At 41.2% G+C, this 27787-nt stretch overlaps 1 protein-coding gene across 2 annotated transcripts; it reads right to left on the bottom strand.

Annotated features, from left to right (window-relative positions):
* Positions 1-47: 47 nt before the first annotated feature.
* Positions 48-20271, bottom strand: LOC115370409 (high affinity cationic amino acid transporter 1-like). 2 transcript variants are annotated; one of them, XM_030067421.1, is made up of 12 exons: positions 20165-20271; positions 9520-9934; positions 9269-9427; positions 8972-9143; positions 8726-8859; positions 8394-8616; positions 7277-7416; positions 6426-6528; positions 4787-4992; positions 4509-4660; positions 3914-4022; positions 48-3789 (listed from the first exon to the last, which is right to left on the bottom strand). In XM_030067421.1, the coding sequence occupies exons 2-12, from the start codon at positions 9887-9889 to the stop codon at positions 3611-3613; spliced, it is 1947 nt and encodes a 648-aa protein (XP_029923281.1). In that variant the 5' UTR covers positions 9890-9934; positions 20165-20271; the 3' UTR covers positions 48-3610. The 2 variants fall into 2 exon arrangements, with proteins under 2 accessions (XP_029923281.1, XP_029923282.1); XM_030067422.1 differs by lacking the exon at positions 20165-20271 and adding an exon at positions 12317-12413.
* Positions 20272-27787: the final 7516 nt, after the last annotated feature.

Below are 27787 nucleotides of genomic sequence, written 5' to 3'. Positions count from 1 at the left end.
CCAAACCTTTAAGCACGTCCGCTCCAATCAGAGACCAAGCCTGCGCCTTTACCATTCACCATTGTTTATTTACAGCATGGACTATATAAACCTCAACCACTAACAAGATGATACATGTTGACTGACACAGAATGCAAAACCTCACCTTTTACCATCGTGACAGAATATAAATGAGTTTACAATGTAACAGTTCTGTAAAATCTAAGTCTTTGTTCAAACGTGGTAAAGCTTTCAACGCTTTTTAGCACATGCAAAAGTATTCACAAAATACAGTGTCACAGACAAAAAAAAAATCATACAAGGTCTTGTTTCACTTGCAGGGATGAAGCCTAAAACTACAACAACATGACGATTTAATGAAGTGATGAATGAGAAAATGGCATCATCTGTGACCGTGAAGATTAATATGTTACATCACCATGAACCCAGTGAGATCAGATACTCATACTGATGAATCACATATAAGTCTGCTTGCATTTTTTTATACACATATACATTGATTAAACAGGTACACCTGTTCCCATAATGCTTATTACCATTGATGGTATTTTTCTCACAGCCATTACAGGCAAAAGCTGTGGGCTAGTACACATATCTCCCTTCAAATATTGTCAGTAACTTCAGAAACATTGTGTTACATTTGAGAAAAATCATGACTGTATATACAAGAAACCCCAAACCAGTAATAAAATGCTGGCAGATTGCATTGTGACCCAGGTAATGCTGAATAAACCTGAATAAACCCCGGCTACAATTTACGGCTAGTTGCTGTAAGCTTCCATGACGGAGAAGGCACCAACAGTAATATATTACAAAAACACTGTATTTACAAAAAAGATTGTGATGAACAAGAAAACGGTACATAACTGCAACACAATCTTACTTGACACTGCTGTTCAGTTTCTTACAATTAATTTAGATATGTTTTGTACAAAATTGTTCACTCCATCTCCCCTGGCTGTACTTTGGGTGTTATCTGTAGAAACGTCTCCACCGGCCTCGCCAATAAAATAGTTAGCAATGTAAAAATAGGCTTCGTTCTGCAGCATAACCAAACACTCAAACACTATGTGGCTCAAACCACAGCCATATTTGCCTCGCAATCCCGACTGAACATCGTCCGGTTTGCGAGGCAACATCAGAAGCAGAAAAACAGCAGCAAAAACACGTTTTACTGTATTATATTGTACCAATTAAAAGGGACTTATTAAAGAGATATTACAGTTTGGGCCATTCTGAATCTCTTTTTTTTTTTTTAACATGCATACCTCAATACCGTATGTCACTGTGATTTTAGCTGCCTCTATCATCAGTTTTTATTCACAAGTTTAGACAATTATTGCTGTCTGGAAAACTGACTTGAAGATATTAATATGAGTTATAGTTTACTACAATTAATGTACATCTTAAAACATGATTTTTTTTCTCTCTGTGGGGTTTTCAACATAGAAGCCAGTGCCATCGCTATGGAAACCCCTGGTATTCAATATCAGCAGGTGACTTTGCATTATCCCGTATGGAGGAATGCATGCTAAAAAGTGAAAAACTGCCAACTCAACTGAAATATCTCTTTAAAGATTAATTAAATATAGGCTTTTCAAAATACACAGTGTACAGTATATACACACACAATGTATATATTTGACAATACTAGTCTGTGATAAGAAACTATCACAGGTCAGTGGGGTTGACATGTGATTATAGGGCTGGGTATTGGAGCTGATATCCTGATGTGATTCACAAGGTGCTGAATTTAAAGGGATATTCCATATAAAATGCTTTGGGTTTGTCCAACTCCTTTATATCATCACAGTTATTAAATCCAAAATTCATCAAGACATCTGCTCTCAGGCTTTGGCGGCGCAGGCGTCAGGAGGGCAGCTCCCGCCATCGTTGGCTCATTCGTCCAAAACATAATTTAGTCAAATGAGTTTCTGTAGGCCCAGCAGACGATATATATCTGCAGGACAGGAGGCACCTTACAAATGACTTTTAGCAAAACTATTTACACATCGACTTTAAAAAAAAAGGCACAGATTAAAAGATCAATCCTGGGATTTCATGAACCGGTAGAGGATCACTCGCATGAAGATCATGAGTCATTGGAAAAAAACTGATATTTTTACCCAGCCCTATTTGATTTGTGGAACAGGCACTTGGAAAATAGATTGCTGATATCGCGGGTGGAATTCTCTCCACTATACTTTCTGATAAACCATATCAGAATAAATCCAATATTGCACAAAGGCAGCAGGCACATTTTCTCTGTTTAAATTATAAAAGGTTCAGTTCCCCCGGAGAGACATGCCAGCTATGAAGTTATGATGTATTTGTTCTCCAATAAATAAGTGTGTGATGAGGCAGCCCCCAACTGGTTAAACGCAAATTCAAATACCATCAACCCTCTTACACAGAGACACACTGCCTGCAGATTACTGTGGAGCACCAATCCACTTATCTCTGGGTTACACTAATGACACCAAAGCAGACACAGTAATACTATCCGTACTGTAACCGAGTGACAAAACGCATCACTCGCACACACAAAGTTGTATCTTTGAGGTAAAGGTTCACAGAGTCGGACAGAAGGCCCCGGGAATACAGTTAAACACCGCTACTGTGCGAGAATGATGACGAGCTGACTGAGGTACATCTTGTGCAGCTCTTGTCGAATGATTTTAAAGTTTTAAACAGGGGTGTATATTTCAGAATAATCTCCTGAGGGCTTGGGACACAGCAGCCAGCACTGTGCCTGTGCCCCTCGCTTTTTATTTATTGGCACTAATACACCAAGTACGAGTGTGAGGCGTTTACCGTGACACCCACCGGTGGCCTGAACTCTCGAGAAGGTATGCAAATTTTCCAAAGGATTTGATGGACCTCAATCATTTAAAAAAAAAAAAAAAAAAGCAGATTTCATGATTCATAACGTGTCTTTTGTAAACAGCCGTTTCACTGAAATCAGAGATTTTCGATTCTACATACCTCTTGGTGTGCGCGTCCATAATTTCAGAGGACAAATCAGCTTTTGAACGTGCTAAACAATTTCCGGCCAAAAGTACAGCGACAAATGCTAAATATGATGCTCATCTTATTGACAAGCTTTGGATCCGAGTCTTTGTTTGAAAAATAAAAGTAAAAATGTGTAACTACCGTAGATATGTACGAGTAAAACTTTGTTAAATCTGCATTTAATGCCCTGCCTTGGGTTGTTGTCCACAGATTTGGTGCTACTTTAGGGGAACTGATCATATCAAAGTGCAAAACATAAAAAAAGTGACTTTTAGCTAGACTATTAGCTAGTTATCTGAAATAACGTTTGTTTTTCAGTGGTATGGAGGAGATTCTTGTTATTGCCTTCCTAAAGGGTATGTATGTGGCCTTAAGATCTAATTAGCCTTTTTGCTTCTCTCAAACATATTCCTTATCTGGGTGTTAGCAGCCAAATTAGGCAACATTTCTGGCGCCAGTGAGGAGACTCATTCCTCCCACTGGAGGAGTGCCACACAAAACCCCTTAAGTCTCCTGGATTTGCAGCCATTTCTGAGAATTTAAGATGTGGGTGTGGAAATATTCAGAACACGCTCAGACGGGATTACCGAGCCTTTCCTTAGGACTCTTCATCATCCTCTCCTGTGGCATTTAGTCCGTTGTGCAGAAAGGCCTCCTTCTCCGGGGCCATGGGCTGTCCACTGAGTGTGCAGGCGGGTTTGTAGCTGTCAGGGCTCGAGCTGTTCAACACTGCCTCTGCACTGTTTCGAATACCGTAGCCAAAGTAGATAACGAAACCTAGAAACGGGGTGAAAACATCAACGTTTCATCCACAAGCGAACCACAGAGAGCGTTATGCAAATACCAAATGCGAGGCTTTCAGGCTTTTTAGTACGGTTGGACAAAATGAAATGAAACGCACCAAGAGCCATCCAGATGGCGAAGCGCAACCAGGTGCCTCTGTCCAGCTGCATCATCAGGTAGACATTGATGAACATGCTGGTGACTGGGACGAAGGGCAGCAAAGGAACCTGTGAGGAGACATGCATTTCATAACACAGTAAGAAAACACATACTCCTAAAAGTGCTTAAGTGTGCATGGTGACGGGCAGGAGGATGACGGGGGCGGGACTCATAAATAATGGCCGGCTGGAGGAGATAAATGTTGCAAGGAATTGTCTCAAATCCGTCGCTATCAAATAAAATGAGCCACTTTTACGACACCTCACGTGTGTGTTAATCAAGTTTTCAGTGGCAGTCTTCCATTTTAGCAAATGGCTTGTTGACGTTTGCTTTGTTCGCTTTCTTTTCCAGCCCTCAACAACGGCAGTTAAACTGCACTAAAATGACAGGCTCTTGGCTCTTTTGTGAAACTCTCAGATGCACAGATGGGTTATTGAGCTCTGCAATGCAATTTCCACATTATGTTCATCACACCCTGACAATGCCATATGTGCCACTGCAGCAGAGACGTGTGTGAGAAAGCACTTGGATGTGAGCACGATGGCCAAGTTTACCTTGAAGGCGAGCTTGGCCTTGCTCTCGGGCTGCCTCCATATGATGAAGGTGATGACCAGACAGACGACCATGCAAACACTGAGGATTGACACGGACCAGGCCGCAAATCCTCCTTGGACTGCTACCACACAGAAGACACACACCAAAACACCTGGGGGGAGGAACAGATACAATAAAAAGAGGATAAAACACATAATATTGTACAAAAAACAGGTATGTTTTCACTAGAGGGGATGCATTTTCACTCAGTAAGTCCTGAGCCGTGTGTGTGCCTCACCAAGTACACTGGTGCAGATGTTGACCGCTAAACCAGACAGGGGGGAGGGCTCTGTGTTTGCGGGGTAAAGGAGGTTCTTGACAGTGAAGTGATCGTCTGGCTCTGGCAAGAAGCCAGCGGTCCCCTCGTTAAAGGATTCAGGATTTTCAGATTCATCTTGAGTGTTGGCCATCTCATAGGCTGCAGCCGGCTGTTCCGGCTGGTACCTTCAGACGATGAGACAAACGGTCAACAACAAAGGAAGAGATCCTAGGAGTGCCAGCAGTGCTGGGCTACAGGGCTGAGGACACACTGGAGGACTTTGAAAGCCTCATCCGACACACTGAATCACACCCATAACAGATTTCACAGATGTTTGTTGTCTCTCACACTAGACATTTAGGTAAGAACAAGGTATGACACACTCATGTCACAAAATAAAGAGATTATCCTGCCAACTCCGGTCCATTTCTGACAGCAGGTCCTCTAATCTCACAGGAACTTGTGATACATCTTAAATCAGTATGTATTAACATGCATAATAATGCAATGAGCTCAAAAGAGGCTGTACTGTGCACTTGTCAATGTGAGTTGGAGAATTTAACACTTCCGTCTCACTTTACTTTAAACTTTGCTCTTATGAGCCGGTGGCAGCCTCCACTGTTTAGATTGAGTCGGTGATCCACATAAATTTCAGAATCCGCTCAGAAGCTGATTTGTAAATATCAGACTTATTTGACATGCCTGCAGAAACTCCGATGAGTCTACATCAGGGGCGGATCTAGACAAATATTCATGGGGTGGCAAGAGGGTGGCATGGAGACTTTAAGGGGTGGCAGAAATATATATGCTGATTTAATACCAAACGATCACATATATCAGTATTTGCTTGGAAAACCCCCAAATGAGGATATTTTAACTCAAAAACATTCCATTATTGTGGTACATGAGTAAAGCATTGAATAGAAAACCAAAAGGTGCATTAGAAATATTTATTTATTTATTTATTTATTTATTTATTTATCAACCCCTTAAATAGTGGGAGTGTCATCTTTTGCTGCATTTACTTGCACTCAGACATTTGAGTCTCGTAACAGCGAGTTTCCGAACAGCCACAATTAAAAAATAAATAAATAAATTGGCTGAAATTGGGGTGGCAAGGCATTTTTCTAGGGTGGCAGCTGCCACCCCCTGCCACCCCCTGCCACCCCCTAGAACCGCCTATGGTCTACGTCCAGAGAGTGTTGTTAACCTTCAATATGTAAACTCTTGAAATGACCAGACAATGTGGACCGGAAAATGGTCAGAGCAAGCCTCTGATCTATGGCTGTGCAAAAAAAAAAAAAAAAAAAAAAATCAATAACATCTATATTTTAGTGCACTTAATATTGTTGTAAATTTTGTTTCTCTGCCCAGGTGTAATGCAGTGGGCTGTAATCTCTTTGTTCTCTTCTGTTTATAAAAATTTAAGCTCTTTTACGGCCTATTTGTACAATTTGCAATTTGTGCAATGTATCGTTAGGTCCTTGCAGATACCAGTTCTACAATTATTTCCCTGCTCAGATGATGGGATGGACAAATATGCTATTAATCCGCTGATTTGTGCTTAGTGTGTCCTCTGACTGAAGCTACGTGTACTGACTGAGGGATGAGGGACTACCTGAGGACGAGCACACACGCAGCCACCAGTGTGTATGCCAGCAATGTGCCGATGGACATCAGATCTACCAGGTCCTTCAGGTCAAACAGGAAGGCCATCACCGCTGCAGGAAAGGGCAGAGAAAAATAAACGTCACCAATATGCAACACAGTTTTTACAACTAATCAGAGTGGTGATGTTTCTAAACAATTAACTAAAATGCAGAGAGGACATTGAACAAAGCATAATACAGATATTGATCCACATCACAAGATAATTCATACTGAAACAATTGCTTCAAGACTGCTTTCATTTTGTGCTATTGCCACCATCCTCCTTCCACTAGTGGGCACTGTTACCATTCGCCACTTCACAACCACCTACCAGACATGAGCCCTGCCACCATGGTGGAGATGATGGGTGTCTTCCTCTCACTGACAGTAGCCAGAAACGAGAAGAGCAGACCGTCTCTAGCCATAGCAAAGATAATGCGTGGCAGTGGAAACATGGAGCCTAGGAGACTAGGCCGAGGGTGAAGGAAGGAGGAGGAGGAGGCAGAGATTTATAACTCAAATATATGCAATTTAACTGTGAATTCACACAAGGCCTCAAGTGGTGCCCTATTCAGCCCAAAATGTCAACAGCAGCTCATGATGATATGCTCAGAGTTGCTGTGCCAGCCTCGTACAGGCAACGGGCTAAAGTGGAGACAAAAGACTGAATTTACAGGGCTTCGCCCATGAGTCCACACTGGTTTTTGTTGCAGGCTGAGGGCACAATGCATGTTGAGTTTTGAGGCGATGTGAGACAAGAGTGTCCTGGGATTCTGAGAGGAAAGCAAACCAGTTAGTGGGTTTCGGATCAGACCTCACCTGCCACAACGCCTGATGTTACTGTAGCTGTTAGGGGGGTTTTGGTTCTTGGGTTGATTTTAGCTAAACATTTGAAGAGCAGGCCATCCTCTGACATGGCCCAAATCACCCGGGGCATTGGGAACATGGAGCCAAGTAAACTAGTAGGGAAGAGAGAGAAAACCATGCCGTGCAGGTGAATGCACACTGTTAGAAATATAGCAGGGGACAGGTATCAGTGCAAATAAAATCCACACCCCCGTCCAGCAGAGATGCCCCCTAAAATAGAATTCATGTTAGTCCATTGAATCAGTATTTGTGTACACGGACAATTCTCTGTCCGTGCTAGAAAATAGTGAATCAAGGACAGAATTTGTGGAGACATCAAGAAATAATATCTGAACCTCCACTGACGAGTTGTTTTGAAGCAATGCATACTCTGCTTCTGCTTTTTCATGCAAACTGAATTCACTTTAAAACTAAGATTTATTTCCGTATATATATATATATATATATATATATATATATATATATATGTGTGTGTGTGTGTGTGTGTGTGTATATCGATATAAATACATACATATACATAATAATAATAATAATATATATACATATTATATATATGTATATGTATGTCTGTGTGTGTATGTGTGTATATACATATACATATCTATATATCTATCTATATCTATATATCTATAGATATAGATAGATATATACATATATAGATAGATATCTATGTATATCTATAGATATAGATATACATATATATATTTTTTAAATCACTATGGGTATTGTCACTGTGTGTGCAGTCTCATATTCGCCGTCAGTGGAACAGGTCAAGAATTCATCACTTGATGATATTAAAAGTTTTGCCTCCAATTTTCTGATTTTGCAGGAGAATTCATGTCCAAAAATCTTCATTTTACTGTCCATAAAAAATTGTGAATTTGATTTCAGATTGAATTTTCCCTTTGAGGATGAGTATGGAATTAACCAACAGAATATTCAACAAAAAATTACATTCGGTGTACTGATTTTTCAGCTGTCAAAATACATACACAATGATTACAAAGTGGTACAGAGCTCAGAAAAGTCTTCCGCTCTCATGCTAAGAGGCAGAGGAAAGCTGTCCTACCTGGTAGACAAGGCACACAGAGAGCCGATGGCCACCGCATAAGTGGCTCCCTCCCAGCCCACATACTTAAAGGCCACAGGCAGAGGGCTGTTCTTGTCCAGCAAGTAGTAAGGCATCATCATAGTAAGGGCTGCAGACACACCAAAATAGGCCACAAAACAGATGAGGAGGGAGGCCACAATCCCAATAGGAATGGCCCTCTGGGGATTCTTCACTTCCTCTCCTAGGGGGAAACACAATGGGATATATCAGAGGAATTGTACATGTTGATATCAATACGCAATTAAATATGGCTGAAATACACAGAGAAAACTATTAGTATTGGCAATTACCTGTGGTGGCAATGCAGTCGAATCCTACAAAGGCGTAAAAACATGTGGCAGCACCAGAGAGGACTCCACTGAAGCCAAAAGGCATGAAACCCCCCATGCCAAGCCTTTCATCTAATGGTTCAGACTCGGACACACTGAAAGGAAAAGGAGGCCAGAGTCTGCTCATTTGTGTTATGAAACAAGGCTAAAGCAGGTTTTCAGACCGGCAGGAAATACAAGAACAAGCTTTGCATTTCAGACACTCACTTAAAGCTTGAGTTGATGGTGGCATTTCGAATGACGTCAGGGTCCAGATTCCAGTTTTTAAGGCTTCCTTTGACAAAGCCTGAGATGACCACAAACAGCAGCACCAGGACATTGATGCAGGTGAAGACTTTATTAACCATAGCCGACTCCTTCACGCCAAATGCAAGAAGTCCTGCAGGACGGTCGGAAAAAGCATAAGAAAGCTTAAAAAGATGAAATTAGGCCGCCTAAGCCTCTTGTTATTAAAATGTCTTGGGCATCAACATGAAAGAGAAATATGCTCGAGCTGCGTCTGACCTGTCAGGGTAATGATGATGAAGACAGCAAATATGTCTGGATACTCTGCCAGGACTCCTGGCGCGTTCATGGTCATGTAGCGCCTGCAGAATTCCTCGATGTGTCTTCCAATCAGCTCATCAAATGTTGCGCTCCAGGCTCTGGCCACGCTTGAAGTTCCTGCGAGGAACAAACTAATCACATAAACCGAATAATATCTGGCATGGCAGCCGCAAATCACCCCTTTCCTGGAGAAATTTGAAACGTCTCACCAATGATATACGAAAGGATGAGGTTCCAGCCGGTGATGAAAGCCCAGAGTTCTCCAACGGTCACATAGCTGTAGAGGTAAGCTGAGCCAGTTTTGGGGACGCGGGCCCCGAACTCAGCATAGCACAGCCCGGCCAGGACAGAGGCCAGGGCGGCAATGAGGAACGAGAGGACGATGGCAGGTCCAGCATTGTCCCGGGCCACGGCGCCGGCCAGCACATAGACGCCCGCTCCCAGCGTGCTGCCGACGCCCAAGGCCACCAGGTCGAAGGTGTTGAGGCATCGGGACAGGCGGGACTCCTCCGTGTTGCAGTCCACAGCCTTCACCCTCAGAAGCTGCCTCCCGATGCTCTTCAGCGTCGCCAGAATCATCCTGGCACTCACTCTGCTCCCAAAGCACTAGAGAGGATAACACACCTGTTGCCAAAACAAGAGCAAGAATGTCAGGGCTTTGAATTTGTAAAAACGAAATACCCAATGTCGTACACTCCACATGAATGGAATCAAAGCATTATCATATTCCTTGTGCTATATATATATATAACTGTATATATCTATATCTATATATCTATATCTCTCTATATATATCTATATATCTATCTATCTATATATCTATATCTCTAGATATAGATAGATATAAATAGATATATATCTAGAGATATAGATAAATATATAGATATATACAGATACACTGCAAAAACGCAAAATCTTACCAAGATTATTTGTCTTATTTCAAGTCAAAAATGTCTTATTACTAGTCAAAATATCTCATTACGCTCAAAATAAGACATGATCACCTCAGAAGTAACTTGTTTTTAGACAATTGTCTATTGTTTCAAGTGAAAATTTGCTTGAAACAAGTGAAAATTTGCTTGTTTCATTGGCAAAATTTGTTTCTTGTTTCACTTATTTCAAGTGAATTTTCACTTTTTCCACTGGCAAATTTTGCCAATGAAACAAGCAAATTTTCACTTGAAACAAGTGAAAATTGTCTAAAAACAATTTACTTCTGAGGTGATCTTGTCTTATTTTAAGTGTAATGAGATATTTTGACTAGAAATAAGACATTTTTGACTTGAAATAAGACAAACTATCTTGGTAAGATTTTGCGTTTTTGCAGTGTATATATATATATATATATATATATATATATATAACACAGCACTCCTGTATAAACCTGGCTTGAAAAAATGAAATACAATCAATTACTGATGAGAAAGAGGTGCACTGAGTGATATTTGTACCTCAAAGCCTCAAAGCACAACATCACCACAGTATATCTGAAAGGGGTTGACAGGGTTGTTGGTCACTGCCAATGACCCAGTGATTGCATAAAAAGGTGTTAAAGATATTTACCGGCGCTGCACGTGTAGCAGGTGAGTGCTTTGTAATCACTCTCATTTCTAACTCAGATAGTGTTTGTCAACTGGCTCAAACTTGGCAGGTTGGTTCGGGGTCAGGTCAGGACCTTTGCTTGCAATTTCTGTTTTTTTACACACTGGTTAGAGGCCGAGGTCAAGCCAGCACATCAAAGTTTGCCACATGATAAGACAAGCAGCATACATAACCATCTAAAACATCGCTCTGAGCCCATACAACAGCTCCTCAGCCACTGGTGCTTCAAGACTCCCTGACTCTTTACACTTTTAATTTTAGCAGCTCAGTGACGGAGAATGGTGCTACTTTCTCTCATCCGCACATTTCCATCTCAAGCCAAAAAAATGCAAATGAAAAGCAATATTATTATCATCTGGATATGCTGCATCATTAAGGGTGTTTCTGCCCGATCCCCGGCTGTAACCAGCAAGCTTGTTCATCTCTGCTGTGAAAATGTGACGCCACTGTTTGGGTCAATTACCGCCGTAATTCAAGGCGAAGGGGAGGGCGGCAGTTTGGCGCTGCGCCAGAGATTGTCAATTTCAATAGAAGTCACAGACTACTTACTGCCGTTTAATATCGCCAACAGGAAGAGCAGCAGTTTGCTCAACTGAGGACAGGAAGGAAGGAAGTTACACTCATTTATCCCACAATAATCAGTCTCCTCTATGTCATTCAAAACACCGAATCTGAGCACAGCGGGAAAAGACTCAAGATGCACAAACCAGTCCCAGTTTTTGAAACACTGCACAGGGTCCCAACACTGTAAATGCTATTAATACTCTACAGATACGACCAAGGGAGATGATGAGAAGGCAGGCGGCTCGGATGCACACACACACCCTGCTCACTACTCCTATTTCTTGGACACTCCAAGACACACTCCTCAGGTTGACGCCACAGTATGGTCGCTGAAATTTCTCCCTTTAAAAGAATCCTCAGTCTTGACAGGCAAAACGTCAAATGAAGTCAATTAAACTGTGCAGTGCTGGATATTTTAAATTCATTTTCATAATACCCGTAACTGATGAGCTAGATAGGTAGGATAGGAAGCATCTGACTGGCATGCCTACCGTGGATTCAAATTAAATAATGAGAGGATATTCATTAATTGATGATGAGAGCGCTCAGTACTAAACTCAATCATCTTTCTAGAGTCACAGAAAATGTTTCAAAAGACTTGACTAGAAATCAGTGTTCAAAAGTCACTCTCTCAGCCATTTCACAGTGCAATATCTCTCAGAATAATGTGTTATTTTGTCAGTATCTGGCAAACGGTAAAGCTGGCAAACAATTAGGTTCAACCTGACCCATTACCCAGTTTCCTTTGCTAAAACATCAGGCACAGATCTGCTCAGCATTTACTCACACACGCCGATGTGACTCAGTCAGTCAAAGTTGCTTACAGTCTCAAGTACTCACAGTAATTTTCAATCCGCTAAATGAATGGATCTTTTTCTTCACAGATGCACACGGTCACTCTTGTCCTAAATTACACATTCCACTCAACAACTTTCTCCATAGTACAGGCTAACTTCCGTTCACGTTAGGATAAGCAGAGGGGTATCTGAGAGCCAAGTTAACGTGTAGCAGTCTGACACATTATTCAGGCGGAGTGCGACCCATTCACTTGGCGGCTCACAAATAGAATCGTGACACATCACATGGCCCTGGGACTCGGAGCAGCCGTGACGACAGCACGGCCCTCCACTCCTCCTCCTCCTCCTCCTCCTCCTCCTCCTCCTCCTCCTCCTCTCCAACCTCCCTGTTCTCGCCTGGCCCTGTCTGGCAGAGCTCACTCACTGTAGTTGGAATTGTTATAAATCAGTTACACAAGATAGCTATAAAAAAACATCACCTGCGTCAATATTTTCGTCCCTTTTCAGTACGAATACCGGTGTTTTTCTTAAAATCAAAATATAAAAACCAAGGCCCTAATTGACAAGGGTTTCTTAACATGAATCGCTGCTGTCACTGAAATGATAATTAAATGAGATAAGATGGATAGGAGCAATCTGATCAAAGTTCATAACTCTGAGGTGCTTTGTTAAGTGGCTGCAGTGTAAAATTAGGCATAGTTATGCTATGCATCAGGAATTTTACATCTGCAAAGAGAAATGCCTTCAAAAGAGAACAACACTCAAGGACAAAACCAGCCAAATACCAGACACTTCATGTGCCAAGGTTGACATTTTTGAATTTGCTTAGTTATTATAACCTGGGTAGTTGAAGCCAAAAAAAATAAGAATATGGATTTGAGAAATCTTGACGCACAAACCAACATACCACAGAAGGTCAGAACAACCTTGATGAGCTTAAGTGAGCACAAGGCCATTCCCTTCACTAGAGACCGAGACCAAAGTTGAACAATTACAGATTGACACTAACGTGCCGTGCACACATCAAAAGTAAGGAGGACGGGCATGGGAATACATGTGCAAATTCACACTGGCTGTGGCCACGTGCACACATGCATCCACGCGTGCATGCATGCATACACACTCACACAACCTGACCAACAGTTGGTGTAGGATGGGAACAGCAAGTCTAAAGACGCTTCCCACAAGACCCAGGAGTTATGAAAGGGGGCCTGATTACAGTACGGGCTAACCTTCACCAATGAGAGAGAAACTCTGATGAGTCCAGCGATGAAGTGTCCACAACAAACAGTTCATGAGTTATGAAAGGACATGCAGCAAAATGGTGTGTGTGTGTGTGTGTATACATATGCATTTATGTCTGTTTGTCTGTGTGCGTCCTTCTACACACTTTGGCCACGTTACGTGAATCCGTTTGCACCTTTTTGTTTTGGGCCACTCCTACTGCCACAAGCTCTTTTTCCAATTGGAATGAACACAAAGACACACCTTTAACACACACACACACACACACACACACACACACACACACACTCAACCTCCATGTCAAATTTCAGCCTCCTAGACTGCAAAGTGTGATCGCGAAAAGGTGGTGAAGTTTTTGTGGACTGACTGACTGACGGACAGAGCGAGTTATAGAGAAAAAAAAAAGCCCATTCACTGTCAAAGAAATGGGTTTCTTATCGTGAATCACTCCTGTCACTGAAACGAGATACGATGGAAGGAAGATGATCACGGCTGATAACTCTGGTGCTTTCTTAAGTGGCTGCAGAATAAAAATCAGGCATATCCGCTGTACAAATACTGGACTTGACATATCTGCATATGCTGTCTGGGTTATTGTGACCTGGGTAGTTGAAGCCCAAAAAAAAAAATAAGCATTTGGATGTGAGAAATCTTGAAGCACAAACCAACATACCACAGAAAGTCAAAACAACCTTGAGGAGCTCAAGTGTGCACGAGGCCGTTCCCTGCACTAGAGACTGAAGCCAAAGGCGAACAACTGCAGCTGAACACTAATGTGCCGTGCACACATCAAAAGTGAAGAAGTGGGGCATGCAAATATGACCTTACATGTCGTGCAACGGGAGAACATTTGTCACTCTGCCACCGGGGCGAAAGGTGCGAGAACAGCGAGTGGTTCAGGACTAAACACAGAGACACTTCACGCACATGCACACATGACTTGACATGCGGCGGCTGAGCTAAAATAGGAGGGTGGGCAGAGAGAGACCCTGCCCTCTTCTCGTCCAATCACCTCGCTCAATGCCTGCTTGTAACACCGAGGCGCATGGTGGTAAATTTGGAATAGCAGTTAGTCACATGCACTTTTTGGGCTTCGCCAAAACATTGTTGCACCTTCAAAGATCTACTGGCTGCAAAACTATGTTTAATAATAAACTGACTGCAAACTGAACTTCAGCCACCCACATTGATTTTGTAGACTTTGCAAATTCAATTACCTCTGTGACTTGAGGTTAAAAATGAAAATTATACCCTTAAAATGTAGTTCTGTCATGATTCACACTCAGCTGAGCATATACATTGGATACTATGGATACTGGAGCACATGATGACGTGCAACTTTACATAGGCTACACCAAGACAAATATTTCACAGCTGCAGAACCTGTGACTGGGTAAACACTGAACCCCAGTCGCAAGACCTCACAGGACTTGAACTTAACATTTAGGATACGAACCTTAACATTTTGCCAAAAAAATAAAAATAAATCAATAAAAAATGCTGTTTTCCACAGCCTGAACGGTGCTGAAAGCAGGTAGCCCAGTTCAGAGATCAACTGAACCCCTCCTTGTCATGTGAAAGGTATCTAGTGGCATTACAAAAAGCCCACCCGCCCTTGTGGTGCAACTGGGCATGGAGCAAACAAAATGCCATGTGAGAGCAATCATAAAACAGTCAGCTTGCATGTGCTATGAGACGTTCCATTTCCAAGGATTCGGCCCCTGGACACCTCTGGGGCCGAGGCTGACCTTGCACAATGAAAGCCCAGGTAGTAAACATCAACACCCCCTTATTTATCAAAGCTCACAGAGAAGAAACAACAGCTCTGATTTACACCTTCCTAGACCTGAGACATTCAGACCTTCGGCAACGGAAAACTCAGAAAATCAAGGGCAATCTTGAACACAGCCGATTTTAACAGATACAGGTTTGCGAATGATTCTAGTCCCCTCTGGAAAAGATCTTTTTTTTTTTTTTTTTTAAAAAAAAAGCATACTAAAACCTAGAAAGCAGAGGGAGAAATGATAAAAAAAGGGAGTCATACAGAGACCTTAGAGTTTCTTTCTCAAGCTAAAGCAAGCCGGCAGAATAATGACCACTAGAGGCTGAATCGCTCTCCACTTTCATTCCTGAGGGCAAAAGTCAGCGAGGAATGCTCTAGCTTTTGTACACTTTTGTGTGATGGATAAAAGGCATTACACATGTTTGCTGTGTTTTATTTGGCTTAGACCCATGGTCCAGCTGGATGGTTTCAGCGATGGAGTTTTGGCATCTGAAATTTGAACTACCATGATGTTGAAATGCTGTTTTAGATGCTTTTCCAGCCTGACATTATTAAAATGCAGAGAGAAACACTGAATAGTTGTATTTTTGAGGTTTTTTTTTTTTTTTGTATGACGTGATTAAGATAGGATAAGATAAGATAAGATAAGATATTCCTTTATTAGTCCCACGGTGGGGAAATTTCACGCATTACAGCAGCAAAGTGGATAGCAAAATATGAAGCATAATTTACATTATAAACAGTATAAACAGATAATAAATAGCAAAAAGCAATATAAACATTATAAACAAGGAATATAGAAAAAATAGAAATATTATATATATACATATATACATATATATATACACATATACACACATATATACATATACACATATACACACACACACACACACACACATATATACACATACACATATACACACACACACACACACACACACATATATACACATACACACACACACACACACACACACACACACACACATATCTATCTATCTCTATCTATCTCTATCTATATCTATATCTATATATATGTATAGATATAGATAGAGATAGATAGAGATAGATAGAGATAGAGATAGAGATAGAGATAGATATAGATATAGATAGATATATTTAAAAGATAATTTTACATTTTAGCACAAAACATATTCAGGATGCACAAACAAAAAACAAAAAAAAAAAAACAAAACAAACAAACACGAGGCTCAACACACACAGCCAATAATAGCATCATCCGTGTACGAGACTGGATGAAATGTTGACAACCCTGTGTAAAGCCAGGTGCAGTGTCAAAAACAGTCCCCTTGTTAGAACATGAACACCGCTTACATGACCTTGCATGCTTCACACTGATTCAGTGTGTTTACAAAGCCGCCTCATGTTTTGTAGTCAGCGGGTTTAACTTAAAAATCAAAAGGCGATGTCGCGGTGACAGCAACTACAGCAGTGTGCCTATATCGAAAATTTAATTACCAACTCTTTTTGTTTGGTATTCCACAGGCTACATCTTAAACTGAGAGAAAGAGAGAGAGAGAAAAGAGAGAGAGAGAGAGAGAGCAAATGTTTCGTCATTGAAGAGTAACTTTATTTTACCATATGCACCTGTTAATAATTCGGGTGACCAGATGTCCCTGATTTGCAGGAACAGTCCTCGGTCTCAGATTTGGAGTGTCTCATCCCCGGTTGGCATCGAGCCCAAATTGCACCTCTCAGTGAACAATAATTAAATAAATAAATAAAGAAAGAACCCATTCACATTTATTCAGGAGATAATCACACTGCCTATTTAAAATTCCACAGACACATCCCAGTGTGTTTTGAAAGCGTCTTTAAGCCCAATTGGCTAACCTGTCAGGAACATCTAATTCATTATTTCATTTTCTAACATACCAACAGGCCACAAGTGAACATGCTTGTTTTTCCAATCAGCAGAGGTGGAACTAACTCATTACATTTACTCATGTTACTGCAACTGAGTAGTTTTTGTGTGTGTGTGTGTGTGTGTGTGTGTGTGTGCTTGTGCTTTTTGGAATAAGTCAGAAATTTTAGTTTTACTTAAGGACGTTTTTACTGGAGTGTTGTGCTTCACTACATTTTAAATCACATGCATCACAGAGAACAGATGATCAATGACAGATTGTGGAACCTTTCACAATAAAAGCTCAGTCGGCGACGATTAAGAGGAATCTGCTTCTACTTTGTTGGTTCTACTTTCTGTAATTTCCAATAAAAGGAGCACAGTGGAAAACTGCAGATGGTCGATGAAAGCGGGGATCGTGTAGTCTCAACGGGCAAAAAAATGTGGAATAAGTGTGGAGAAAAGGAGAATAATATCAGTGAGTTGGTCTTATGATGAGAATCGTGTAGACTCAACTATCATCTAAAGAGTCCTGACTTCATTCAACCCTCGGCAATTTTGTGCAATGCACCTTTAAAAGGATGCAGTTTGAAGCGTGTTCTCTTCTCCTTTTCTAACTGCATGGAAAATATGACACCTAACAGTAACTGTTTCAAAACAGGAACTCAGTAACCTTTACTCTGAGTACATTTTAAATGAGCTACTTTTTATTTTTATTTAAGTCGATGTTTACTGCAGCACTTCGGCCTCTGCTGCAGTAAAATAACAGCAAAGTAACAGTACTTCTACTTGAGGAGGAATTGGTAGTACTCCTTCCACCACTGCCAATCAGATAACTAAGAGTTAATTACACTGTAAACAAGACATGGAGCATTCAAGATGAACACAGGCGACTGGAGCATTGTACTTCATGAAAAACTGAGATGCACAAAGTTTCATCGGTGCAAAATGGCACTCAACAATTTCGCTGATACGAAATATCAATACCTCCAATGAGGGTCTGACGATCAGTACTAATATTTGTGGGCTAAAGCTGCCAATACCCAATAAATAAATAAATAAATAAACGAATAACCTCTCAAAAAATGCACGGGTGAGTGCTTGCTCGAGGTTTTTATTCTCAGGATGTTGGAAAAGTCCCAAAAACAGTATTTGGACCATCATGGGGCGCCAGCACTCTCCATTACAACCGATCTGGCCTGTGAAGCTCTGCTCCTCCATCAGAACAAAAAGCCCATCAGGTTCACAAAGGATAGGCATAGAGTACGAGGGAAGATGGATGACACCAGACAGCCAAAACTAGATGCCAAAAAGTTTTGGAAGGGTGTGTTCAACAGAAAAATCAGGTCGCTCCTGGTTCTCAGGTTAAAAAAAAACAAAACAAAACAAAAACAAAAACAAAGCCAAGGAGGAAGTGTGGAGCTCTAGTTGTCACATAATGGTGCACAAACACCTCTTTACTGTCTGTGTTATGATTTGAATTTTAATGCGAGAATATAGTAAAATCTATAATAAATTTAGAATAATCAATATCTAGTCTATAGTTAGCTTTAGGAGAGGACTTTTCCCAGATTAAGAGCATTTATGTGTTTGTTCGCGCTCCAGTTTGTGTGAATTTTGGCCATTTGGAATGTAGGGGAGAAACCCCAAAACAGCAAATAAATAAATAAATAAATAATTAAATAAATAAATAAATAAAACAAACAAACAAACAAACAAAAAACAATGGAAACCAGATTCACACTGTCAGTCCAGTCAGTCGTGAAGGGAAGCCAGAGGAGTGTGTCTGCTTCATTTTATGGACTAGCTGCTGTGCTTTGACCATAAACGAAAAAAAAAAAAAAAGAAAGAAAAAACAAGTCAGTGTGTTTTGATTGGGTTTCTATTAAGTTTCTTCAATGGCTTTTTCTCTCAAAAAAAAAAAAAAAAAAAAAAAAAAACACATGAAATGATAAATTACCTTATTAGTTAATAAGCTTACTAACTTATTAATTTATTTTAAAATCTGTTAAAAAAAATAATCTGTACAAAATAAACATAACTAGTCATTTACTTCATGTACGTATTTATTTATGCACTATTTTAGCCTAGAAATGGGTTGCTGACATTATTCCTGAAAAAAAAAAAAAAAATGCCATATGAAGTAGCCTATTGTGGCTAAAATGATTATAACCAAACCAATCATAATGTGCTCGTACAAACTTTGCTAAAAACCTAACATTTTCTGCACTCCAGAGGATATTGTCAGATGTTTCAAATGACACAAACTGGCCAAAATAAATGAAGCATTCAGGGCGGGCTAAACAGGTTACATTTTGAGTGACCACAACATGATCTGACATATACCTGAAACATTATGTCATACAGGAAAAAAAAAAAAAAACTCACATTCCTCAGTGCAAAGTGGGTACAATTCTGCGTGGGCCTAAATATCATCAGCGTGTGTTCACAGCTGACGTTTTTGAATATTTCCATTTATATTCCCAGATGTATGTGAAACGCACTGCCAGTTCTATTCACGTTTTGATTCATGCACTTACAATATGGGCTCTACCGTATTCACTACCGGTGGCAGTGACACTTGTGCAAAGTATGTGGCGCTATAAAAGGCAATGTTTCGCCTCTCTCTCCGCTCAGCCGCGACCCAGCGCTCACAAACCCCCAGAAAAGCTCTTTTCCCCGCAGTCCGCTGTATCTTCAGCGGGGATCTTCACGCCCTACTACTGCTTAGTCAACTCGCAGTTAACGTTTTCCCTGCGATATGCTCAAGTATTTGTTTTCTTCTTTTTTATTGCATCAGCCACATCGCTCCTTCCTCCTTACAGACCATGTGCGCGGCTTCCTTATGCCCTCATAGCAGTGAAGCATCGCTAGTGCGGCTATCGGCTCTCTCTCTCTCTCTCTCTGGACACACGGGCTGTATAAACGCGGTATTTGCGGAGAAACAACTTTAACTTCAAAGACAGAGGCTCGTTATTAAACTCAAAATGTCTTACCCTCCTCAAACGGCTGCCAGTAACAGGCTGCTGTGCTCAGTTATACCCGCAGCTCAACTCCTGACATTCACCGCATGTGGCACTTTCATCAGCCTGTAACTTCTGACAGATGGTGCGCCGGGGGAAGGAGGGACGCGGACGAGACGTCAACTTCCCACCCCGTGGCTCCGCCCGGAGATCGTTATTAAGATGAATATTCCGTCTCCACGTCTCCCTCTCTGCAAAGACGACCTGCCGCCATGAGATGGCAGTCTTTACAAGCGCATGTCTCCCCCGCTCCTGCTCGAGGGCAGCCGAGCCCCTGGGCCCCTGTGAGCCAGGATGCTGATCAGAAACAGCAGCAGCAAGCTTAGGTTTTAATTTTTAGTTAAGATGTATTTACACTTTTGCATATCTTTATCTTGCACGAAGCTCTAGATTAAGTGTGCTTATTTTGGCACTGATGGCATCTTTCCATGCCATTTCTCTCATCATGGATGGAGACACATTGATGCATTTTAATGGAGATGATTATGGATTGCTTGCAATTTTGCACAAGCCCCTGTGGAGAACAATGCCTTTTTATGCTTCTCTGATATATATATATATATATATATATATATATATATATATACATACATATTTATATATATATATATACGTGTGTGTGTGTGTGTGTGTGTGTGTGTATATATATATATATATATATATATATATATTTTTTTTTTTTTTTTTTTTTTTTTTTTTTTTTTCTTCTGTGGATGTTGAGCTGTGCTATATCCTGATCCTCTTATTTCAGCCTGCTCTTGATGCAGACTCAAAGTCTACACCAGGATTTTGGGATTCTCAACATGGGAACCAACAGTTACCGCGGAGCGCTCAGCATACAAAAGTAAGATACACCAATCATGACTAAGCGCGGGGCTTAAAGAAGCTCTGAACCATCCGGCCACCAAACCCACAAATACCCAACCAGCTCAGTGATTTTTAGGCTCCAGCTAGCATGGCCCAAACTACTGAGGTTGTGGAGATCAGTTGATATTCAGGCTGCTTCATCATGTCTCCTTTGCTCTGACTATGACTGCTACATATCGATGCTACCAAGAGGTAATTGGCAAGAAGTGCATGCTCCCTTATCTGACATATCTGGATTTATGGTTGACTGCTGTGGGCCTACTCTGGATCACCTTGATAAATGGGACTTGGGGGTCTGAGGTGATTTTGAACTAATGCAGTTCCTCCTGGACTGGAAGTGCTTACTTGTATGCCCCCTCACCAGATATCACTTGATTTTACAGTTGACACCCCATCACCCCATAGGCTTATTCTTAACCATTTTGATAAATGGGAGCTAGCAGTCCGAGTTGATTTTGAGCTAATGCAATTCCTACTGGATTTGTGGGGGGGAGGAAGAGGGGGAGAGTGAAGCTCATCAAGGATGAAATGACAAGCTTTTGTAAAAGCACTGATTTGCATGCTGCGTGCACTGCCAGTGCTCTGCATAAGGTTGCAAAATATTACTGTAATGACATGAAGAATATTACCACGAGGCTCTCGACTGGGCCCGACGACAGTCCCACCACACACACATCCATCTTTCCCTTTCCCTCGTTGATCCCACAGCGCTTCACAAAGACAACGTGAGGGAGGCACCAATTATCTGTACAGTCTCCATGTGCCAAGGAAAGATTCAAGGCTCCAACTCATCAAATCCTCCTCAGATGTGTGAAGGTATTCATGTTTACACAAAGGATCCTGCAGTATGAGTTGTCTGCCCCACAAGGCCAAGCCAATGAAATCAAGCTTCAGCTCTTCAGGGTAGTAGGCATAAGGCAACAGTATGACATTCTCGGATTCAATAACACAATATTCATTCATGGTCACAGTTTGAGAGAAATGTACTGTAAGAAACATATAAAGTCAAAAACCTAATCTACAGCTATTTTTAATTAATAACATTCCCTCACAGAAAATGTATTTGCCAAGAGCGTAATGATTCCTTTGTCTTCGTGAGGGTGGGCCCTCACACGCAGGGCTGGATTCATGAATATGTTCCCATGCCACATCTTAGGAAATGACATAGGAGGAAATTTTAGGAAGTTCTTAAGAAGACCCTTAAGTGCAATTAGTCTATATTTTCTTAGTAACAGTCTCATTTCTTATGAGTTTCTTTAATTTAGCTACTTATTAAACTTATAAAAATAGGGCCTAAATTAATATACTTAATAAACTAGACTTAATAGGGGTATAGGAGATGAAAATTAAATTTTCATTAATTAAAATAAGCCTTTTTAAATCATCATTAATGCCATCTGTCTCTCAGCAGTCGTGGTAGATTTTCCTCCCTAGCTGCAGCCCATAGTGCTTCCTTCTAGAAAGCAGTTGGGGAAATATCTATTTGGGGCACTAAAACCAATGTTTTACTGAAATACATTAGTGTATGAAAAATTCTAAACATTGGTTGCTGTTATTTAGATAAAGCCTATAAGTGTAACTGTAAAAGTTGGTATGTTTTTTGAGTAGACATGAGACACAGGCTTACACCAAATAAAGCTTTACAATGAATGATAATCTAAATTTTACATGTCAAGGAACCTACGACGAATTTGAAATTTACCCTAATTGTTTTAATGTGTGAAATTAGAGGCTGTGACAGACTGTCGTAAAGAATAATAAAATGAAAAAGCAAGAGTTTTAAGACCTTACGTTTCAAGAATACCATTTATTTGTAAGTTTTTCTTGGGAGGACCATAAGAATAGCAGGAGAGGTGCATTTTCCCAGAATGCCTACCGTTGGTGAATACCAATAGCTGGTGAAGAAAAGGAAGAAGAGAAGAGAGAAGAGTGGATCCTAAAGCTCCAAAATTCCTCTGCGACCTTCACTTTCCTCTTTGACCCATAAACTGAAGGTCCGTGGTGCCATATTTCCTCCTGCTGGAGTCATGGAGGAGAACACGCTCAAAACACCTCGGCAAGTCTCTTTCAGCAGAAGTTTCTCAAGTACAGTTTCTTCAGGAATTACATGATTTGTTTTTTTGTTTTTGTTTTTTTTCTACTCATGCACTTCATAGCCCCACCGAGTGCTGTGCTCTTCAGGTGTGAGATTTATGGATAAATAATGAGGAAATGAGGACACAAAATGGACAGGGAATTGATTCAGCATGGGGTGAAACACGTTTCCCTCTCAGTCTTTATCCCTTTCGCCTGTGCATCTCACAAATCAAAACAACCAGATATAGGCTTGACAGAACTGGTTGACAGAAAGTCTCTGGGTGGCACATGCTGTTTAAACCTGTTTTCCAGGTCTTGATTTTCGGTAGTGACTGAACCCTCTGCTATCATACATCATACAGCCGGGGAGACAGCTGACGGGAAAGTCATGGGATTGGATGTATCGTCTGCCATTCAAGTCACATTGCTTCATACTAGTCTTTTAATCCTTACGCCGTCTTACAGGATCTTACCCGCTAAATGATGAGCTGCTTTTGTTTCTAAATTGCTTCGTCAGCAAGGGCTTATTCAGGTAGCGCTATACGGGAAGGTGTTTTTGAAATGGCAAAGACAAAAGTTTTTTTTCTCCTGTGCCAGCAAATAAAATACCAAATGCTGACTTCACAAGTATTTCTCTAATTAATGTGATCAAATAGGAATTTCAAATGCCCATTGTAGAGGTAGTGGCTGTTTCATCCTACGCATGTATTTACACGGAAAGTACAAGCAGCGGAAAATGGTGTCATCACACTCAGGTAGAATTGAGAGCTGCAGCACTGTGAATGGTGAAATCCCTCCCTGACTTGTGCAGTCTCATGGGTCAAACGTTGAAAATATCCTCTTTGTGCATGTCATACCCCCAATTCTGACTGTCTATGACAATACTGCATTCTCCGGCATCTTCCCTCCAGGCATTTGTATCCTTGTGGGTCCATAGGAAACGAAATAGGCAGGATGATTACCATACACAGAGTGTACACTGTGATTTAAAGTCACTCTTGAGGTGGTCTCACCAACACACTTGAAATATGTGCCGCATATTTTACGGCATTCAAAAGCTATTAGGATAAGAACACTCGTATCATTGAGAACCACTTTGGAAAAAGGCCAGGAGGTGGGGTCAATTTATTAATTTTGCCTTTAATAGATCGTTCACAGTGAAGATAGGCAGGAATGATGTGGGAGAGAAAAGGAGTTAATAATATGACAAAAGGTCCACACCCAAATCCAAACCCAGGGTGTCACAGATAAGATGGTGCACACCTAAACATAATATGTTATCAAGAGACCTGCTGAAGATGCACTCTGCAAAGCTGCAAAAACAAAAATCAATTTAAGTGAGGACCATCTCGACTCAGCTGACAAAAAAAAAAAAAAGGAATAAGCACATAATTTGATGGTTGAGTCTACATGTTTCTTATTATTGGACCAACTCGGATAAATTACACATTTTTGTCAGCTGAGGTTTGAGTCTTTGGGGTCCTCTCTTCACTTCATCAGCTGTCAGCAGTTCTGCATAATTTCATTTTCATCAGATGTCCTGACAGCTTTTTTTTTTTTTTTTTTTTTTTTTTTTGGCTCAGGTGCACACTTCCTGGGCAATTTTGTGAACTGCACCTTTACTGCAAATATACAATGGGAGGACATGCAGCAGAAAAAAAAATGTGGTAAGTGATAAGTTTTACAATGACCACATTTACCACGTTTATTTGGAAGTGCATTGACAACAAAACGAAGGTTGTGATTTTGTAACCCCAGTTCTACAATCACAGGTGCAGCCCTCTGCTGGACTCTGTGGATTTAGCTCTCTTTCAATCACACACACAGACTAGCTCGTTGAAATTTACAGTGACGTAGTTGGCCAATCAGTGTGTGTGTGTGTGGTTTATGCAGTCTCACTGGGTTATGACCAATCACATGTTAATCACAGTGGCCCTCTTACTTTTCCAAACTAGACCACTTTAGAAGGAAAAATAAGGGGCCAATCCATCCCAGTGAAACATGTAATATGAGATTAGGTGGATTGACAGGCCTAACCTTGCGGGGGTCAAAGGTCAGGCCAGAGACATCCTGCCCACCTCATTGCCCCGGGTCATCAAGTAGCACTGAGGGAATGCAGGTAACATGTATAAAGCCCAGGGTGGTCAGAAATAAAAACAGCTGACACTCACACGTCCTTTTCACAAGACCTGGTGTTAAATCACAAACATGTCAATCACCAGTAGACACTGCCCACAAGTTTTAAAGCTCCTCCCCACAGGTCAACAACCCCTTTTTCCCTCCACACCAGGGGAACAAAGGAGACCTCATGTGAGTTGCTCATGGACTTTTTCCCTTTTCTGATTATTCATGTGATGTATTATCTATGGTAAAGCAACATTGTTTCCTTGTTTAGTACCAAGTACCAATACCTAAGCTCGAAGAAGTGATAATATTCAGTTGGTGGATGCATTAATGACGTAAGTCAAATAATATCCTGTTTTTATTTTTATTATCTGTTTGATATTCTAAATTGTAACACTTGTTTTCTTTATTTGAATTCCTGTATAGAAAAAATAATCCGCTATCCTTTGAGTAAAATAAACTACTGAAACGGCATCAAGGATCCGTGTCTAAACGTCCACGCCACATATGATGTTCACTGAACCATCACCACCAGCAACTATATAGCTTTTTCACCTGGGTTGCCACACAAAGACCCTGAAAAGGAGCCCGTCATGTTTAAGAGACAGAGTGTGGACCAAGAAATGCTGTGCATGTATCCTCAACACTCAATCCACAGGAAATGGCTGCTGACACTGCTACGCTGCGTGTAGACTGTGCACAGACCATAGTGGAAGGGTCTCTTCTCGCCTGCCTATAGGCTTGGAAGATGCACTCACAGAGCCATCTGGCAAGGTGCCGTTTGGATAGGGCTTTGCCAGCCACACCGTCCCGATAGCACGCAAACAACTGTTCAGCGGGTCGGATGGGGGCCGTGCAGCTAACGCTCGTACTCGGCGTAGCAGATGCAATTTTGGCTCCCTGTCTCCCACATGGGACGGAGGACAAAAAGCTTTCAGCTGTATTGTCCTCAACCTACTTTGCACCACTTAGGTCACCATGACGCAGCATGCAGCTGGGGTGAACCGAAAGGGCATTCAACTCCCTCACTCTCTTGGCTGAGGTCGAGTCAAACAACACAGCTGTCTTGAGTGACAGCGCCTTCAGAGAGGAGTGCTGCACGATCTTGTCTCACTCCTTCAACAGTGGGGGAATGAGTCTGAAAGGGAGGAAAGGCATAAAGCAGCTTTCCAGGCACACATTTTCACATTTTCGCATGGCGTGTGTGAAAATGTGTCCATCCCAATGGTGGATTGTCTTGCAGCATCAGGGAGACCCACAGTGGACAGTGCATGTTGCCTCTATTGGCAAACATGTCCACCTCTGCGGTCCCGAACCGGGTCCAAATATGTGCCATTACATCCAGGTGAACCCTCCACTCGTCTGTCATGGGACCACCCACTGACATGAGGTTGATGCCCTTGTTTTCCAGAACCGAATCACGAAATGCCGTCAGATTCCTCAGGACACAGAACAAACTGGAGAGAACAACCCAGTCTCAGTGTCCTGTCCATCCATTTTGTCACCATTCCCCATAAAACTGAGCCAGGATGCTTCAGCCCTCCCTTGAATGAGAGAACACAGAGGCACGCCCCTTTCCGTCTGGTGTGTGTTGGTGTCCAGAGTATTTTTACAAGTAGAGCACTGATTCTTGGGAATTTGGATAAAACAGGTTTTAATTTTGAAAAAAAAAAAAGTGTGTTAAATTACAAAATCTGAAGGTATATCATTATAGGCAATGTACCGGTGCAACCTCCTCATTTTGCATTTTTTTCATAAAATAGGTTTTTCCAGTTATTAGGCTACTTTGTTTTTGTCAACACCGTCACCGTAATGTTTTTTTTTTTTTTTTTAATTTGAAAAACATATTTTTGTATTCAAGAGACTATTACTTTAATAACTCAACAGCACCAAAGAAACATATTGTAAGCATATTCATTTAAAGCCAATATAACTGCCTCTGACGGTGGTGACACTAATCTGACGGTGGTGACAGTCGCCTCATTAAAACATACATTTCCAAAATTTATACCACTCAAGTCAATGGCTTCTTGCTTAACAACTTTATTTAACTATACAACTACAAAAAATAACAATCCTGAGCACTGTTATAAGCATTTTTCAGACTTCAGTCATCACCGTCACACAGAAAACCTGACGGTGGTGACGTCTGACGGTGGAGACAAAAACCTGCTCTTTCACATGATCAGCATGAGTTGTTCACATTAGCCATCAGACCTCTTCTTAAAAAGTATACATTTATGCCATAATCTAATCTAATATTTTTTATACAGAAGTGGCGGTGTTGACAATTTATGGTTGTGACAGTAGCAGTGTCCAAAAATATGAAGAGATTTAAGAGAGAATAGAAAAGGAGAAAAGGAGATCCAGGAGCCTGAGTGGTCTTGAAGCATGCAGTAGACCTGGAGGTTTGAAAAGGGCTCCTCAGGAATGTAACTGACCTTGTAGTTTTTTTATTATTATTTTTTTAAATAAATATCTGACAGTGGTGACGAATATCTGGGACACATTTTGAGCAACCACAAAATA

Source organism: Myripristis murdjan, chromosome 13 (genome assembly GCF_902150065.1).
Source record: "Myripristis murdjan chromosome 13, fMyrMur1.1, whole genome shotgun sequence".
Classification (NCBI taxonomy): domain Eukaryota; kingdom Metazoa; phylum Chordata; class Actinopteri; order Holocentriformes; family Holocentridae; genus Myripristis; species Myripristis murdjan.
This window is presented reverse-complemented; position numbering and strand designations above follow the sequence as displayed.

Bases quoted from the DNA above. Each gene is read 5' to 3' on its own strand.
- LOC115370409 (XM_030067421.1), bottom strand. From the start codon at position 9,889: ATGATTCTGGCGACGCTGAAGAGCATCGGGAGGCAGCTTCTGAGGGTG. The intron at 9,428-9,519 runs GTGAGACGTTTC...TGTTCCTCGCAG, and splicing joins CATCCTTTCGTATATCATTG to GAACTTCAAGCGTGGCCAGA. The intron at 8,860-8,971 runs GTGAGTGTCTGA...TTTTCCTTTCAG, and splicing joins ACCATCAACTCAAGCTTTAA to TGTGTCCGAGTCTGAACCAT.